Source organism: Podarcis pityusensis, assembly GCF_964106645.2.
Source record: "Podarcis pityusensis genome assembly, chromosome: 6".
Taxonomy (NCBI): Eukaryota; Metazoa; Chordata; class Lepidosauria; order Squamata; family Lacertidae; genus Podarcis; species Podarcis pityusensis.
This window is the reverse complement of record NC_138030.1, coordinates 94,584,409-94,599,619: the sequence shown is the minus strand read 5'-3', so window position 1 is coordinate 94,599,619 and position 15,211 is coordinate 94,584,409. Positions and strand designations below refer to the sequence as shown.

Genomic DNA, 15,211 nt, shown 5'->3' with positions numbered 1-15,211 from the left:
CACCTAATAGGCCAACAAGCCTGCTGTAAACCTACTTGCATCCTATGAGATTTAACATTTTCCCCCCATGCTAAATCAATTAAAGCAAAACTTCATGTTTACGCAATACACTTAACAGATACCATCTCCCCTTGTCCCACATTTTATAAAGATGGGATAAGACCTACCACAATATTATTTCAGCAAAAAACAAATTAAAAAAAAAATCACCCTAGAATCTATAGTATATGTATGTACACAGTAACAGGCTTTCCATATTAAGACTTTTTAAAAACTTTGCTAGAAAATAATTTGTAATGCTGCCCAATTCTAGCCCCAGCTGCAATTTGCTCCAAAAAGTTCCTGCAACTGCCAACAACTATGTCCTTGACAGTCTTCTTTCCCAGCATATTAAAAGTTAAGCAAAAGAAACACCCAATTCAAGTTGAAACACAAGAACACAAACCATCCTTCACGGTATGATATGGAATCTTTCAAATCCATGTGTTTTAAAGATTCTGTTGGAAAGGATTCCCACCCCACCCCACACACCTCCTTATTAACACAATGTGATATGCCAACTCGCATTATTAAAAATAGCACAATGGAAAAAAGACATCAATAGTAGTAAATCAAGTAGGTTGGGTTAAGTAGGTTACGTTACCTCTCTTTTATTTCTCCCGGCAACCTTCAGGAATTCCATCAAAATCTGTAGCTGGGCAGCGTGGGATTCCTGTAACAGAAGGTTTAAACATAAAAACGGGACTATGTGCCAAATAATAATAATAATAAAATTCTAAGATACATGCAAATGTTTTCTCTCTCTAAAAATATGCATATACAAGATGCTAAGGTCATACGTGACTACAAATGGAAATATGTACAAAAACCTGTACAATAGGAAAGCCTAGCATGTACATTTTGTACATTACATGGCAGTCTGCATGTGTGGCACCTTGATAATTATGCCCTCGCCTTTCAGATTTCACTGATGCTGACTCTGGTGGATTTACAGCACTAGTTAAAAACCCATATCTTTTTGTACATTTGTTTTCTGGCAGAAATGGGAACGACTGTCATTACACATCCATGTGATGTTTAGGTTTCAAACATTATTGGTTTTATAGGTAAAAAGTAAAGGACCCCTGGGTGGTTAAGTCCAGTCAAACTTGATTATGGGGTATGACGCTCATCTCGCTTCAGGCCAAGGGAGCCAGCATTTGTTCGCAGACAAGCTTTCCAGGTCATGTATTATAGAACCAGCTTTGGGAATACAAATACAGGCCATTTTCACTTCACTCACAATCTGAAACCCACTCCAAATTAGATTTTCAGATTCTGCAATAAGGAAAATCTTGGTTGGAGAGAATTTGCTCCACAAAGTAGATCAGTTTTGGCTTAGGGTCTTATATTCCTAAATCTGGCTCTTTACCTAGTACAAGCATTTTATCTGCACCAGCCCAATATCCTTTATTATCAATGCTATCCTCCCCTTCTAAAAAAATTATTTATGCTGCTAAAAGACAATGATACAATTACCACAAAAGATTCTGGAAAATAAGCAGAGTAAACTGTTACTGGAGGCTATATACATACTGTAAATATCAGGATAATTTCTCTGAGGAACTGAGAGTCTAAATGTAGGCATACAGCTATTTGTTCCATTTTATTGCGTTTTTGTCTGAAGACTAAGTTAAGGGAAAAGGTTGTGCAGCTGAAAAATACCACATCACACTTCCCCAACCCAATTAATTAGATCTCCATTCACTATTGGTTGGGCAAATATTAACCGAGCCTACATATTTAAAAGTACTCCCCTTTTCAGTGTCCACTCAAACGGGACAAAAATCTTTCCTAAGCAATCTCCAATATTGTTAGTTCATACAGTGGTGCCCCGCAAGACGAATGCCTCGCAAGACGGAAAACCCGCTAGACGAAAGGGTTTTCCGTTTTTGAGTTGCTTCGCAGGACGAATTTCCCTATGGGCTTGCTTTGCAAGACGAAAATGTCTTGCGAGTCTTGAGATTTTTTTTTCGCTTTTCCCCCCTTTATCTAAGCCGCTAAGCCTTTAATAGCCTTTTAGCAGCTAATCCGATAAGCCGATAAGCCTTTAATAGCCGCTAAACCGCTAATAGCGCTAATCCGTTAAGCCGCTAATAGGGTTGCTTCGCAAGACGAAAAAACCGCTAGATGAAGACTCTCGCGGAACGGATTAATTTCGTCTTGCGAGGCACCACTGTACATTTATGCATTTCTGTGCTACAGGCCATAGTTACGGTTAGAAGGCACATCATGTAGCAACCAGTGCTGAATATAAGCAGCTTTGAGTTTGCTAAATGCTTGGATAGGAGACTTCCTGGTAACTCTCCTGAAGGTGGAATATAAGTGTAATAAATACAATAAATCTGTGCACAACAGGCCTTAAAAATATCTAAAGCTGTATAAACATACAAAAATAAGCCTTTAAAAAGTTCAGTAGCTTTTAAAGCCAAGAATTTATGCATATTATTCCACATCAAGGTCATTAAATCTGTTAAGGTACATATGTACCCACTCCACACAGCAGTGGAACAGGAGGAGCGGGGAGCGAAAGTAGTGTCCTTTCAAAAAATATATATTAAAAAAATGATTTTGATGTTAGTTGTTGGCATCCGTCTGTCTTGAGCAGGCATAGGCAAACTTGGCCCTCCAGATATTTTGGGACTACAACTCCCATCATCCCTGACCACTGGTCCTGTTACCTAGGGATGATGGGAGTTGTAGTCCCAAAATATCTGGAGGGCCAAGTTTGCCTATGCCTGGTCTTGAGAGACAATGGAGTGCACCTCCAGGGGTGAAGTCAAACAGCTACATTAAAAGCACCAAAGAGTCCTCCCTGGGGGGCAAGCCAGGGCAGTGTGTATGGAGGTCCTATACTGCCCAAACGACAAGACCCCCCCTCTCGTCCTGGTTGACATGGTCCAAAGGAAAGCAGAGCAATATGCTTGGCTGCAGGAGTTGCAGGAAGGAGGTGTACAGTGTGCCAGCCAACTGTCTTAGGGACTGATGTTAATGTAGTGGAAGATAAAAGTGAAAATGGCTGTGAAAAGGTGAAAAAAGCAAGAATAGAGGCTTTGTTGACTTTTTTTCCCATCAGAATCATCAGCTTCATTTAATCCAGGACTAAACCCAGAAATCTGAATGTAGCCCAGCAATTTTGCATCCTGGTCCACCAGAAATTAACAAACCCAAGCAAACAACAGGTTTATCATATTTCTTGTAGCTGGTCAATGGCTCTCTTGAGGGCACTGCTTTACATGGTGCGTTACAAGTAGTGCAAGCTTGATTTGTTACACCATGTTGGGCTGGGTGGTATCTGCTTTTCAACACTGTGAAACATCACAATATGGTGGGGCATCATAATGTCGAAAAGAAGGCGAGGAGAAAGATGGCAGTTGCCGGCAATGAAAACAATTAGCATCACTGTGTGCAGCTTCTGCCTCTTTCAAAACTGCTGCCCATCTGCCCATGCTAAGGCAACTGAGGCAGGTCCATGGGGTGGGGTGGGGAGAAAGAGTCAGTCTGCTCACCCCATGTACGCGCCAAAGGGGGACTTGATCAGCTGAGAAGCAGAGGGTTAAGTAAGTCTGCTTCTCAGTTAATCAAGCCCACAGCATCCAGCTCATGCAAGCTGGAGTGGGGGCTTTGTTAAACAGCTCGCTGAGGCACAAGCAGCCACAGGCCCTCAGTGAAGCAGTTTAAAGAAGCCGCCTGCCTGCACAGTCCCTCTGTGGTATGAAGGCCAGAGTGCCTTGGTAGCTTCAGCCAGCTCTTAGTGCAGGTGAAGCAGCCTCACTCCTGAGTCCCTCCATCACATCAAGAAGAACTTTCTGTTCCACAGTGGAATGACCTCCCTAAGAAGGTGATGGACTCCCCTTCCTTGGAGGTTTTTAAGCAGAGGTTGGATGGCCATCTGTAATGGATGCTTTAGTTGAGATTCCTGCATTGCAGGGAGTTGGACTAGATGACCCTGAGGGCACCTTCCAACTCTACAATTCTATTATAACTCACCACAAGTTACCAGGTAAGTGGCATTTACAAGCTTTCCTACTCGTATTAAAATGGCTAAGCAACAATGCTAAGCAACCGTCAGGAAGTCACCTTTGTACTGTACAGTGGAACCTTGGTTCTCGAACTTCACCCATTCCAGAAGTCCGTTCGACTCCCGAAACTGTTTGAAAACCAAGGTGCGGCTTCCAATTGCCTACAGGAGCTTTCTGCACTCAAGCGGAAGCTGCGTTGGATGTTCGGCTTCCAAAAAGCATTCGAAAACTGGAATTTTATTATTTATACCCCGGGCATCTGGCTGGGTTTCCCCAGTAAGTTTTCCCCACTTACTTCCGGGTTTTCAGCGTTTGGGAGCCGATTTGTTCGTCAACTAAGCCGTTCGAGAACCAAGGAATGACTGTATTAGAATTTCACCAAACAAAAAGTAATGCTTCTTAATGTATTTATTAACAGAGAGAAGGGGAAAAGCTTACTGCTTCCAGCTGTTTTTTCTTCTGGACCAGGAGTTCCAACATTAAGTTAACATTTGCCAAATCAAGGTTATCTTGATCTGTTCCCAGCAAATCTTGAAATATCTGCCACCTGTGGCCATTCTAAAAGCAAGAAAACAAACAGACATACCATCAGGTTATATGTTGGTGAAAACAGGCAAATAAATGTTGCCGCTATTTATAGATTACAGACATGCCCCACTGTATAAAGAGAATGCATTTCTCACAAAAAAAAGCTTCACCCATCTTAAGTGCTGTCCACCCCACTGTACACTATTCCACAGCTTCCATCTAACCCTCAGGAGAGACAATAGGTAAGGAACAGAATGCCCCACTGAATGAGCAAAACACTGCCTATAGTTATTTGGATCCAAACCTTGGAGTTGTACAGTGGAAACTTAGGTACAGATTTCAGGGGAAACATTTAAGTATACTAGCTTTGGGCAAGTCGATGTCTTAATAATAATTCTTAAAAGAAATATAGAGCCCTATTTTCCAGGGTAAGGTTTAATTGAAAAAAAAAACTGTGAATCATTTTACTATAAGCATGAAGAATGAACTTTTTAGCATTTCTGCTCAAAACTGTATGGGGCAGCTGCATATTCCTAGATCCTCAGGGTCCCTCCCAACTCCCTATTAGTCTAGGATTGTAGTTATATAAGCTAATTACACACGGTACGCTACATCTGAAAACCTATGTCTATTTACACACATTCTGATCTCCACTCAAATCCAAGCCCCCATATACAACAGAAAAAGCTGAATATGTATGTTGGAACTGCATAACTGATTCCTAGAATACAAAAACCTACCACAAAATCTAAAGTAATAATAAAATTTAATTTTAAAGAATATTTTTGTTCCATTTTTCATCTCCACATCCATCTCTCATAGTTTCCTACCATGATGACCTGTGGTTTTAAGCAACAAATCTGTACAAACAGTACCCGTAACTAAAATTATTACCCAGAAGAAAAATGAGAGTAAGAAATTTGGACATACGGTGCTACTCACTGAATGGTCCAGTTTGAATCTCTTTTCCTCAAATCTTTGCTTTTGTTTAAGGATAAGTTCATTCACTAAACAAAAGGAAAAGAAATAAACAGTGAATTTTTACGTGTGTGTGTGTGTGTGTGTGTGTGTATGCTGTCTTGAAGCATGTTTACTAGGAAATTATTCTTAGTAGGCAAATCAAACAAAGGAATCTTTCTAACCTCTCAGTTTTACTCATTTAATGTGACTGAATTAAAATCATTTCACAACTTTTTCTATAGTTTGTCTATTTTGTTTACACAGTAACATTGCAGAACACATGGTTTAAGTATGTGTAAATAAATTGCTGATAAAGCCACACATTATGAAATAAAATATTGAACAGCTGAAAACGAAGTAATTTTGGACAGCTAGGCTATAAAGGGAACAGTTAAAGGCAACCACATACAATCAGTTTTTAAGAAACTGCACTGGCTGGCAATACATTTCCGGTCCAAATTAAAGGTATTGGTTAAGACTTACAAAGCCCTGGACAACTGGGCTGAAGTAGTGTCTCTCCCTGCATTGTGCTTGAGCATTGTGATCTTCTGGGGAGGCCCTTCTCAACTATCCCGCCTTTGGGATTTACACACCATCCTGTGGAATATCTTCCCATCTGAGATCCACCTGATGCCAACTTTGTTTGCGTTTCAGCACTGAGACCTAGTTATTTTCTCAGGCTTTGGGGAACTGTTGATCTTACAGATTAATACTACAGCAATGTGTTTTAAAATTATTTACTGTTTTTATCTGCTGCTTATTTTTAATTAGAATTACTCTTAGATATATGTGTACTCTACCCTGAGATCATCTGATGTAGGCTTTAAATATTTAAATAAATAGGCTTTAAATATTTAAATAAATAAGATCTGAATAATTAAAACAAACACTTTAACTTATGTTCTCTCCAGAATTTCACTCCATGTGTAGTTTGTTTACACATGCAAAGTAATAAAAACCACCAACACCACTTAATTTTTTCATAGCAAGGGACCTTCCTGTTGAGCACAAAAAATGTTATTCAGTAAATGAGTCTTGCCTACAGCACACGGTCAAGAACATTCACATTTAGATATTCCCAGCTGGTTACCACACTTTCTCAAACAGGTCAGTAGCTTAGATTTCCTAGAGCAAAATATCTAGAAATGCAGTGAGAGAAAAACACAATAATCCAGACCTCTTGGGAGGATATATATTTTTGTTTAAAACAGAATGAGCAAAGTAGAAGAAATTAGTATTTAAGTACCAAGCATTTGGCAAGTGGGGGGGGGGGGGAGGAGAGGAAAGCACATTTTATACACTGGAGTACAGCCATCCCCCTACTTATGTGCAGAAGTGAAAATGCATAAAGTGGGGAGCACTCCATTTAAGTAGAGAGTGGGGGGGAGAGAGACAGAGCTTACCCTGGAAATCACTTGGGGCTACTACCCAGCTTGCCCTGAGCCTACCTTTCTGTGTGACCACGGGGGGCGAGAACCAAGAAGGGCGCTAGCAGAACTGCTGCTAGGATGGGAGCCTCCTGCCCAGTGCTGGCTGATCAAAGGCCACCTCCCCTAGCTCAGTTAGCAGCCCCAAGCAAGGGAAAGTCTATCTATCTATTTTAAACAAGATCACGCGCAAGTGGGATGTGCATAAGTTGTGGAGGTATGCCTGTAATCCAGGCATAGGCAAACTCCAGCCCTCCAGATGTTTGGGACTACAATTCCCATCATACCTAGCTAACAGGACCAGTGGTCAGGGATGATGGGAATTGTAGTCCCAAACATCTGGAGGGCTGGAGTTTGCCTATGCCTGCTGTAATCAAATGTAGGCATTTCACTGCACAATGTAACTCACTTACATAAGGCTAATTCTCTCACTGATCTAGACATAATACAATGGGGTATACAGTGCACTGTTAAATTTTCAGGGGAATACATTTTGGGACAAAGAAGTGGGGAGAAGGTTAGAATCATCGTCAAGGAAACCCCCAACCCCCTATCTTTTTCCATGCCAGTTCACTGCCAAAACACCATTTGTTTCCAATTAACCCCTTAGTAATAGTGATATTTTCACACAACAATTTAGATCATCTGACATTACTAATACTGGAGAAAGGGTAACCTATATGAAACCTAAAGAGGCACCTGAGCACTATCTAGTGGGGACATTAAAGTACTGGAGCTCACACTTGAGCATCACTGTCAGGTATTAGGCAGCAGAGCTGGCAGCTAAAGAGACATTTGGGGGGGGGGGTTGGAAAGTCAGTAAAATAGGCAGGCATATTTTCCTGGAGGAGAAAGTGCTTGTGCAAGCCACCTACATCCTTGATTCTGCTTGGTGCTAGCTTATGTGTTATGCTACCTTGGCACGGCAAATATGCACCCAAGGTTCATTCTCCACTAGGAGGGATCTTGTATTAAATTATTGTAAAGTATCCCTGAACAGAATGCTCTTACTCTGTATTAGATTAACAAGAGAGGAGTGCATGGTAAGGACAGTTTGATAAATGTGACACACACAAGGACTCAGGGGAAGCACAAGTTACAATAGCCTAGTAAAGAAGTGATCTAAAGAAGGAACACAGCAGGTTGATAGAAGGACAATGAGATATTCCATCATGACAGATGGTGTCGTGGAAGTAAGAAGCAGAACAGAAGAAATAACAGCAGCGCAGCAGTTCCGAAAGATCTTAAAATGCTTTCCAGTTTGCATCTCTAACTCACACACATACATATCCCAACCAGAGATCTAAAGTCTGCTGCTCCGCAGTAGCAAAAATTACGCATACTTGCTATATTCCAAATGTTTCCCTCATCTATGGCAAAATCCAGTATAAAACCTAGCTTACTAAGCAAACCTAGCTAGATGATACCTAGAGAGGGTTACAACAACTTAAAATTCAATGTCAAAAACATTTTTTAAAACATACTTTCCAAATATGCCATCCTTGACACAAGAGTAATTTATCTATTTTGCACAACACTATATCCAGGTTCTTTATTACAGCAACATTCCATTCTCTATCCATCATGCCCATAAGAATTAAGCCAAATCCAGTAAACAAAGTGTGCTCTAAGCACTTTTTCAGTATGTCAGACAACATGCTGCTTGACTAGAAAATGTATTAAAGCACAACCTGCTTACAGACTGCATTCTGTGAAACACTGGATGGTATCAACTAAGCTTAACTCAGAGACCCAACTGATATTAATGGATCTAACTTAGTCATGTCCATTAATTTCAGTGAGTCTACTCTGAGTAAAATCTGGCTGAATGCCACCCAAATTCTGTAAAGTTAGCAAAATGATGTTTAGAAAAATAAGGAGCAAAGAGATGATACAAGATCTGCTCATTAAAACCCAAGTTGGAATATAATTATTCAATGCTGCAACACCAACAAATCCTAAAACTTACCTAAAAAGTTGGGGTAAAGATGGTCAATGTTATCTACAACGTAATTACATTTGGGACATCTGTTGTTGTCTTCCAGGCTTTGATGAATACATTTATAGCTGTTGAAGGGAAAACAAACCAGAACCATGAGAAAGAAAATACAGTAAGCAAGAGCATGTGTACAACTGGGTATGTTGTGCCACATTCTTTTATCCCTTGCTTTCTACTTGCATAGTATACCATAAATATTGCAGAAGTAGGCCTATGGCCTAGATGGCTTCAGGTAAAAGACCAATCAAGACCGTCAAGTAGTTAAAACATTTTGGATAGTACTGAAAGCCACCAAGAGATCAAAACTGGACCTGAACCCTGATTAAAATGGCTCTAGAATATCAGTTTTACCCAAGAGAGCCTGGAGTAGGTAAGCGACTACCCACTCAAGACGCTTGTCTATAAAGGCATCACCTGCAACTGGCCTATACTTGTTAAATCTCCTGGTCCAAGATGGAGCAGAATATTCTTAATGATTCATCTCTCAGAAGGCCTAGGACCACTCCCACTCTCAGAAAGGCATTTAATTACCACCTTGGCCCAGTCAGCAGTTACCACCAATAGTGTGAGGCATGTCAAAATCACATCTGAGAACACCTCAGATCAGGTAGGAAGACTGCTAGTCAGCAAGGCAGGTGGTACCTCAACACTATCCGTAATGTGCCCCATTCATCCAACAGCAACCATGTGCAAATATTTTGATCAAGTGCTCAGAGATCACGAAAGGAAGATGAGTAAAAGTAGTTTAAAAACATTCTTGCAAGCCTATATTGGGATGACAGGTATAATTAATGCAATCTCTTTAACCAGATTTTTAGAAGAATTTTGTTATTTTATAATGTAATCCTAATATATCTAATTTGCTTCAATCCCCAATTTGTTTATTGATTATGAATCCCCAATTTGTTTATTGATTCAAAGTTTATTTATTATGAAGGTCCATACACATTTAGGAACTACCAAGTGATACCCATTTTATATTTTGGATAATGACTATAAGCATTTGCATGGTGATTATCTTGGACACAGACATGGAAGCACTTCTGTGAGTTTCCCCATTTCCCCCTGCATTATGCAACATCCCAACTGACTTATGCTTTAAAATATCCTATGCAGATAAGATTATACAGTGGTGCCCCGCAAGACGAATGCCTCGCAAGACGGAAAACTCGCTAGACGAAAGAGTTTTCCGTTTTGGAGGTGCTTCGCAAAACGAATCTCCTATGGGCTTGCTTCGCAAGACGAAAATGTCTTGCGAGTTCCTGCGGTTTTTTTTCCCTTTCCCCCCCCCCCTTTTTCTAAGCCGCTAAGCCGCTTATCTGCTTATCCGATAAGCTGATAAGCCGCTAAAAGCTGCTAAAAGCGCTAATAGCGCTAATCCGTCAATGGGCTTGCTTCGCAAGACGAAAAAACCGCTAGACGAAGAGACTCACAGAACTAATTCTTTTCGTCTTGCGAGGCACCACTGTACATGCAAGCCCTTCGTTTAAGGCTAATATTAAGATCAGCCCAAGTCTCTCCTCATCATGGTTACATGGACTGGGAAGCTGATACACAGATCAGTGATCTTATGGTAAAAAAACACCACTTCAGATATTATACAATAGATGGCATTCCCCAATGCAGATTAACAAGTTTTGTGTACAAAATTAACTAGGAAAATACTCTAAAAGCAGATTCCAGTACAGTCTTCAGGATCAATCTCTAGGAAGTATCCATGAAAATGTTCATTCAGACAATGTCGTTCTGTGCCACTTGCTCAAAAGCCACCCCAGGCACAGGGTGCATCCAATAATCCAACCCCAGCCCACAACACTTAATTTTATAAATAAATTTATCATGCTATGCAGTTTGGTCATCAAATCTTACCAAAAGCTGTGACCACATTTTGTCATGTAAGCTTCTTCAATCATATCAAAGCAGATGGGGCTGGAACAAAGAGGGGAAAGGCGTGTAAGTAATGCATCACATACGTTAAACAGGCAACCTTTCCATTTACTGGAGATGGGGAAGAGAAGAGGGAGAGAATGAACAGCACCTAAGGAACATTAAACAAATACCAACAGACACTGGCCTGGTTAAGCATAGTTAATGATGGTTTAATGGGAACAAGCAGCACACTAGTGCACACTGGTGAAATCGCAGACGCTTTGCTGTTCCTACCTAGCTCCTGCCACATAAAGAAGGAAACTAGTCAAAGTCTGGCTTTCTATTGCATCAGAATCTGGGTTCGTTTCTCACTATGGCTTGCTTGAGCTTGAGAGCCAGTGTGGTGTAGTGGTTAAGAGCGGTAGTCTCGTAATCTGGTGAACCGGGTTCGCATCTCCGCTCCTCCACCTGCGGCTGCTGGGTGACCTTGGGCCAGTCACACTTCTTTGAAGTCTCTCAGCCCCACTCACCTCACAGAGTGTTTGTTGTGGGGGAGGAAGGGAAAGGAGAATGTTAGCCGCTTTGAGACTCCTGAAGGGGAGTGAAAGGCGGGATATCAAATCCAAACTCTTCTTCTTCTTCCTTCCAGACACATAAGCAGCAGCAAGGGAGAAGCAGGGGAGGATTAAAGCACCACAATTTATTTTGAACTATGGTTTAATGTGGTGTGCAAACCAGCCCATTGTTAAAGCCTATATCAATTTATTTGGAAACCATTGAACTGTGCTGAAACCAACCAGCTGATTCAAATAATCTCATGTGCAACAACTTTAAAAACCTTCCCAAAAAATGGCATAAAAGCAGTAAATGCAATAGTTCCACCTAAAGTACTCTGCTTAAATATGTTGAGATGTAAGATACATCTGGAATAATATATCTGGAATGATATTTGAAATTGCATAAATCAAAAGGCACCTTTCATTGGGAATTGAACTTCAAAAAGATTAAGTGGCGGAGTTAGCAAAATATCTTCACTACTTCCTAGGCATTTTCTTCTCAAATTCACTTTGCCTCCACAACAATCTTTTCATCCTCCAAAGTGGCACTCTAGAACTGGAATATGGCTGCCACTCTCTCTGTGATGGCTCCAGTAAGTCATATCACAGCTTTACCATCCCTGCCTGCCTCCTGCCTTCTAGTAGTCTGCAAGAGGTGCCAGCTGCTCCCATACCCAAATCTCTTCCACTGTTGCCACCTGCCTTCTTACAGGCCAAAGTTGGCTTAGCAACTTTCGATGAGGGATTTTGTCAAAAGCTGTATGAAATCCCAAGTATAAAATGTTTATCAAATTGCCTTATCTACATACATGAGTGCGATCCTTCTAGAATATTTCACATCTTCTTTAACAGTGTTGAGAAGGAGAGCCCACAACTAAGTCTCAAGCCTCACAAGTTAGGAAAGGTCAAAAGGGTGCATCAATCTCTTTTAGTGTATCAATCCTCAAAGTAGAAACATAATGTTCACAGTATTTGTCCTAAGAACTCTAGAATGAAACTCAAGACTCCAGATCGTTTTTGGTTAAAAGCCAGATTCAACAACATCAAATAGTATTTGAACTAAAACTGCATAGACTATTTTCCTCTAGAAAAGGAACAGCAAAAAACTGCCCACCCCCAAGATAAACAAGTATTTCTAAGACAAAGGTAGCAGTCACTTCAGTTTTCATACTGTCTTAAGAGAAAGTAAGCATGGAGATCCAAGCAGTATTTTGCTTCACCCTGCCCTGTAACCTAAAGAAACTTACTGAATTCCACACTACATCTTCTGCCAGGACAGACAGAAGTCACCTACTGCCCTAGGCTACAGTCCTGCCAGTGCCATATAAAATATAACCTTACAGTCAACATTACCTAGGTCTATTTCACTGACTACACAATGTTTTCTGAATGTGTTAATAAGGCTTCAGTTTTAGCTAAGTAAATTTTTAGCTAAAGAGATTCTGACAGATCTTCTCTTACTGGTTTTATCCTTATGCATGAAAATGGAAGCCTATGATCTACTTCTCCAAGAGCTGGGTGGATAGAGAATAGAAGCTGGCAGGGTTGTAACTGGTATTTATTTTTTATAAATATTTTTATTCAAAGATTTACAAAACAGTGTTCGTTACTAAGGAATTTATCTGTATAACAAGAAATAGAGAAACACCATAAACTGTTGTACATCCTAAAGTCTTTCCAAACAGTTTTTCGAAATCACCATGTTTCAGTGGAGGAATTGTAGTGTGGCTCGATTTATTCACATAAGAAATAAATAACAACCCAAGCTGAGGAGCACAAAGAAGGTTTTGATTAAAATCTTGCCAGTTTCCTCAAATCCTTTTTGCCAAAATTAGCTATAGAGCAACCCCACAAGCTACTTGTGCATTACAGTCCTTCCAACTTTCCAACAGCAGACCTGTCTTTTTCAAATCTGGGGCATGCCTCAGTCACCTACATAGGAGAGATGAGTTCAAGGGTGCTGAACTTTTCCCTTACCTGGTTGCAATCACAGCCATAACTACAAGCAAATAAACTGTACAGAACACAGCAGATTTTGCTTTTAAGAGAACATGTAAGTACATAAGGTACTAAATCCCCAGTTCAAACCACTCCTCAGCCATGAACACATAAAGGCAACATGCCCCTATCCCTGCGCATTAAGGAAAAAAACAGCTCTGGTTGCATTGGAACAAAGGCCTACCTGGTCCCATCCTCAAAGCTCAATCCAACACTGACCTACCTCACAGGGCTGTTATAGAGATTCTGCGCATTTGGGCCCTTTCTCCTGAGGGCTCAGCCCTCCACACGCGCTCATGTGAAGAAGGCTTCCTTCCGATAACCTTTCATAGCAATCCCTCTGCAAGGTAGGGACTGGTGACCGAGGAACACTTTGAAGGCTTGGGAGATGAGTGTGAGGCTCTTAACCTCAGGGTTGCGGGTTCGATTCCCACCTTGGGCAGGTGGTTGGACTAGGTGGCCCTCGTGGTGCCTTCCAACTCTACAATTCCACGAGTTTATGCTCTGCATCAGTGTGCACGTGTGCAGCCGCTGTTGTTATTATTACTAGCATCCGAATCAAGTCGTTTTCTTACGGTCAGTGGCCAGTACCAAAACAAAACACCAATTGGAGACTTTGAAAGCTCAACACAAAACAGAATAATATAAAGACACCACGACATGGAAGAGCCGTTCTCGGTGGGCATTTACCTGTCCGAAAGGAAACCCTTCTGGCCTGGGAGCGTCGCTACTAATGGGGATTTCTCGGCTATCCCCGTCGCGGCTTCTCGCCCTCCCTCCCTCCCCGCCCAACTCACCACACGAAGTCGTTGCTCTTGTCCTCGTAGGAGTTCAGGAGGCCGTTGCAGAGCGGGGTGAGCAGCGGCCTCTTCCTGCTGCCACTCGCGCCGCCCGCCGCCGCCGCCGCGCCGCTCCCCGAGGCCCCGGCCCGGGCCGCCCCGGCCAGCCGCGAAAGCCCCCCGCCGGAGGAGGAGGAGCCGGAGACCACGGCGGCCACCAGCACAGGCCGCGCGGGGGCCCCCAGCCCCGCCGGGGCGCAGGAAGAAGAGCCCGGCGCCGCCGAGGAGGCCGCCGCGGAGGCCGAGGTGGTGACGGAGGAGGCTGCGGAGGAAGAGGAAGGTCCCGGGGGGGCCGCCGCGGTGCCAGGCCCCGGCGCGGGAGTCGAGTGCTGCTGCTGCTGCTGGGGCGGCGGCGGAGGAGGCGGCTGCCGGCTCCCAGACATCCCGAGGCCTGTTGGGCTCGACGGGTCGCCCGCCCGGTTCAGTCAGCGCATCATTTCCCCTCAGCACGGGCGACTGTCTACGGGGAAGGAGGGGACAATAAAGTTTCAACAACGAAAATAAAAACTCTCGCTCGGCGACGCCGCCGACGCCTTCCCTCCGCCCCTTCCACTCCGTGTGCGGGAACCTGATTGGTTCCCGCGGGCCGCCTCCCCTTCCAACCCAGAGATGGAGGGGGAGAGGGACGCGGGAGAGGAATCTGATTGGTTCCTGGACGCCTCCCCTCCCCTCCCGGGAAAAGAGGCGGGGAAACCACCTCGTTGTTGAAACTTTATTAACAAGCGCGCGTCGGTTGACAAAAAGCATACTACCAACGTCGCCAGTCGGCTTGCGTTGGGTTTTTTTCCCTTCCTGTCAGAAAGCGCAAGGCGACGCGCCTGCGCAGAAGGAGCGAAAGGCTGGGTAGCCTAGCAACCGGAGCGGGCCTACCAAACCACCCGCCTCTGCTGGAGTTGGTTAAGCCCCCGACTGACCCCGAAGAAAAGCGGGGCTGCTGCAGGAATCTCAACCCCATCGCTAGATGCAGTAGCTT

The 15,211-nt window shown here is 42.8% G+C and overlaps 1 protein-coding gene across 3 annotated transcripts in view; it reads right to left on the bottom strand.

The window, feature by feature from the left end:
* COP1 (COP1 E3 ubiquitin ligase) overlaps positions 1–14,747 on the bottom strand; it is a 101,031-nt gene extending 86,284 nt beyond the window's left edge. Inside the window, exons 1-6 of one of the 3 annotated variants that reach the window (XM_081012157.1) lie at positions 14,197–14,747; positions 10,845–10,904; positions 8,946–9,043; positions 5,520–5,596; positions 4,500–4,619; positions 644–712 (exon numbers count right to left, since the gene is read on the bottom strand). In XM_081012157.1, the coding sequence (XP_080868283.1) occupies positions 644–712; positions 4,500–4,619; positions 5,520–5,596; positions 8,946–9,043; positions 10,845–10,904; positions 14,197–14,621 (849 nt within the window). In that variant the 5' untranslated portion in view covers positions 14,622–14,747. The remainder of the gene's footprint in view (positions 1–643; positions 713–4,499; positions 4,620–5,519; positions 5,597–8,945; positions 9,044–10,844; positions 10,905–14,196) is intronic. The other 2 variants (XM_081012156.1, XM_081012158.1) reach the window with 2 other exon arrangements.
* Positions 14,748–15,211: the final 464 nt, after the last annotated feature.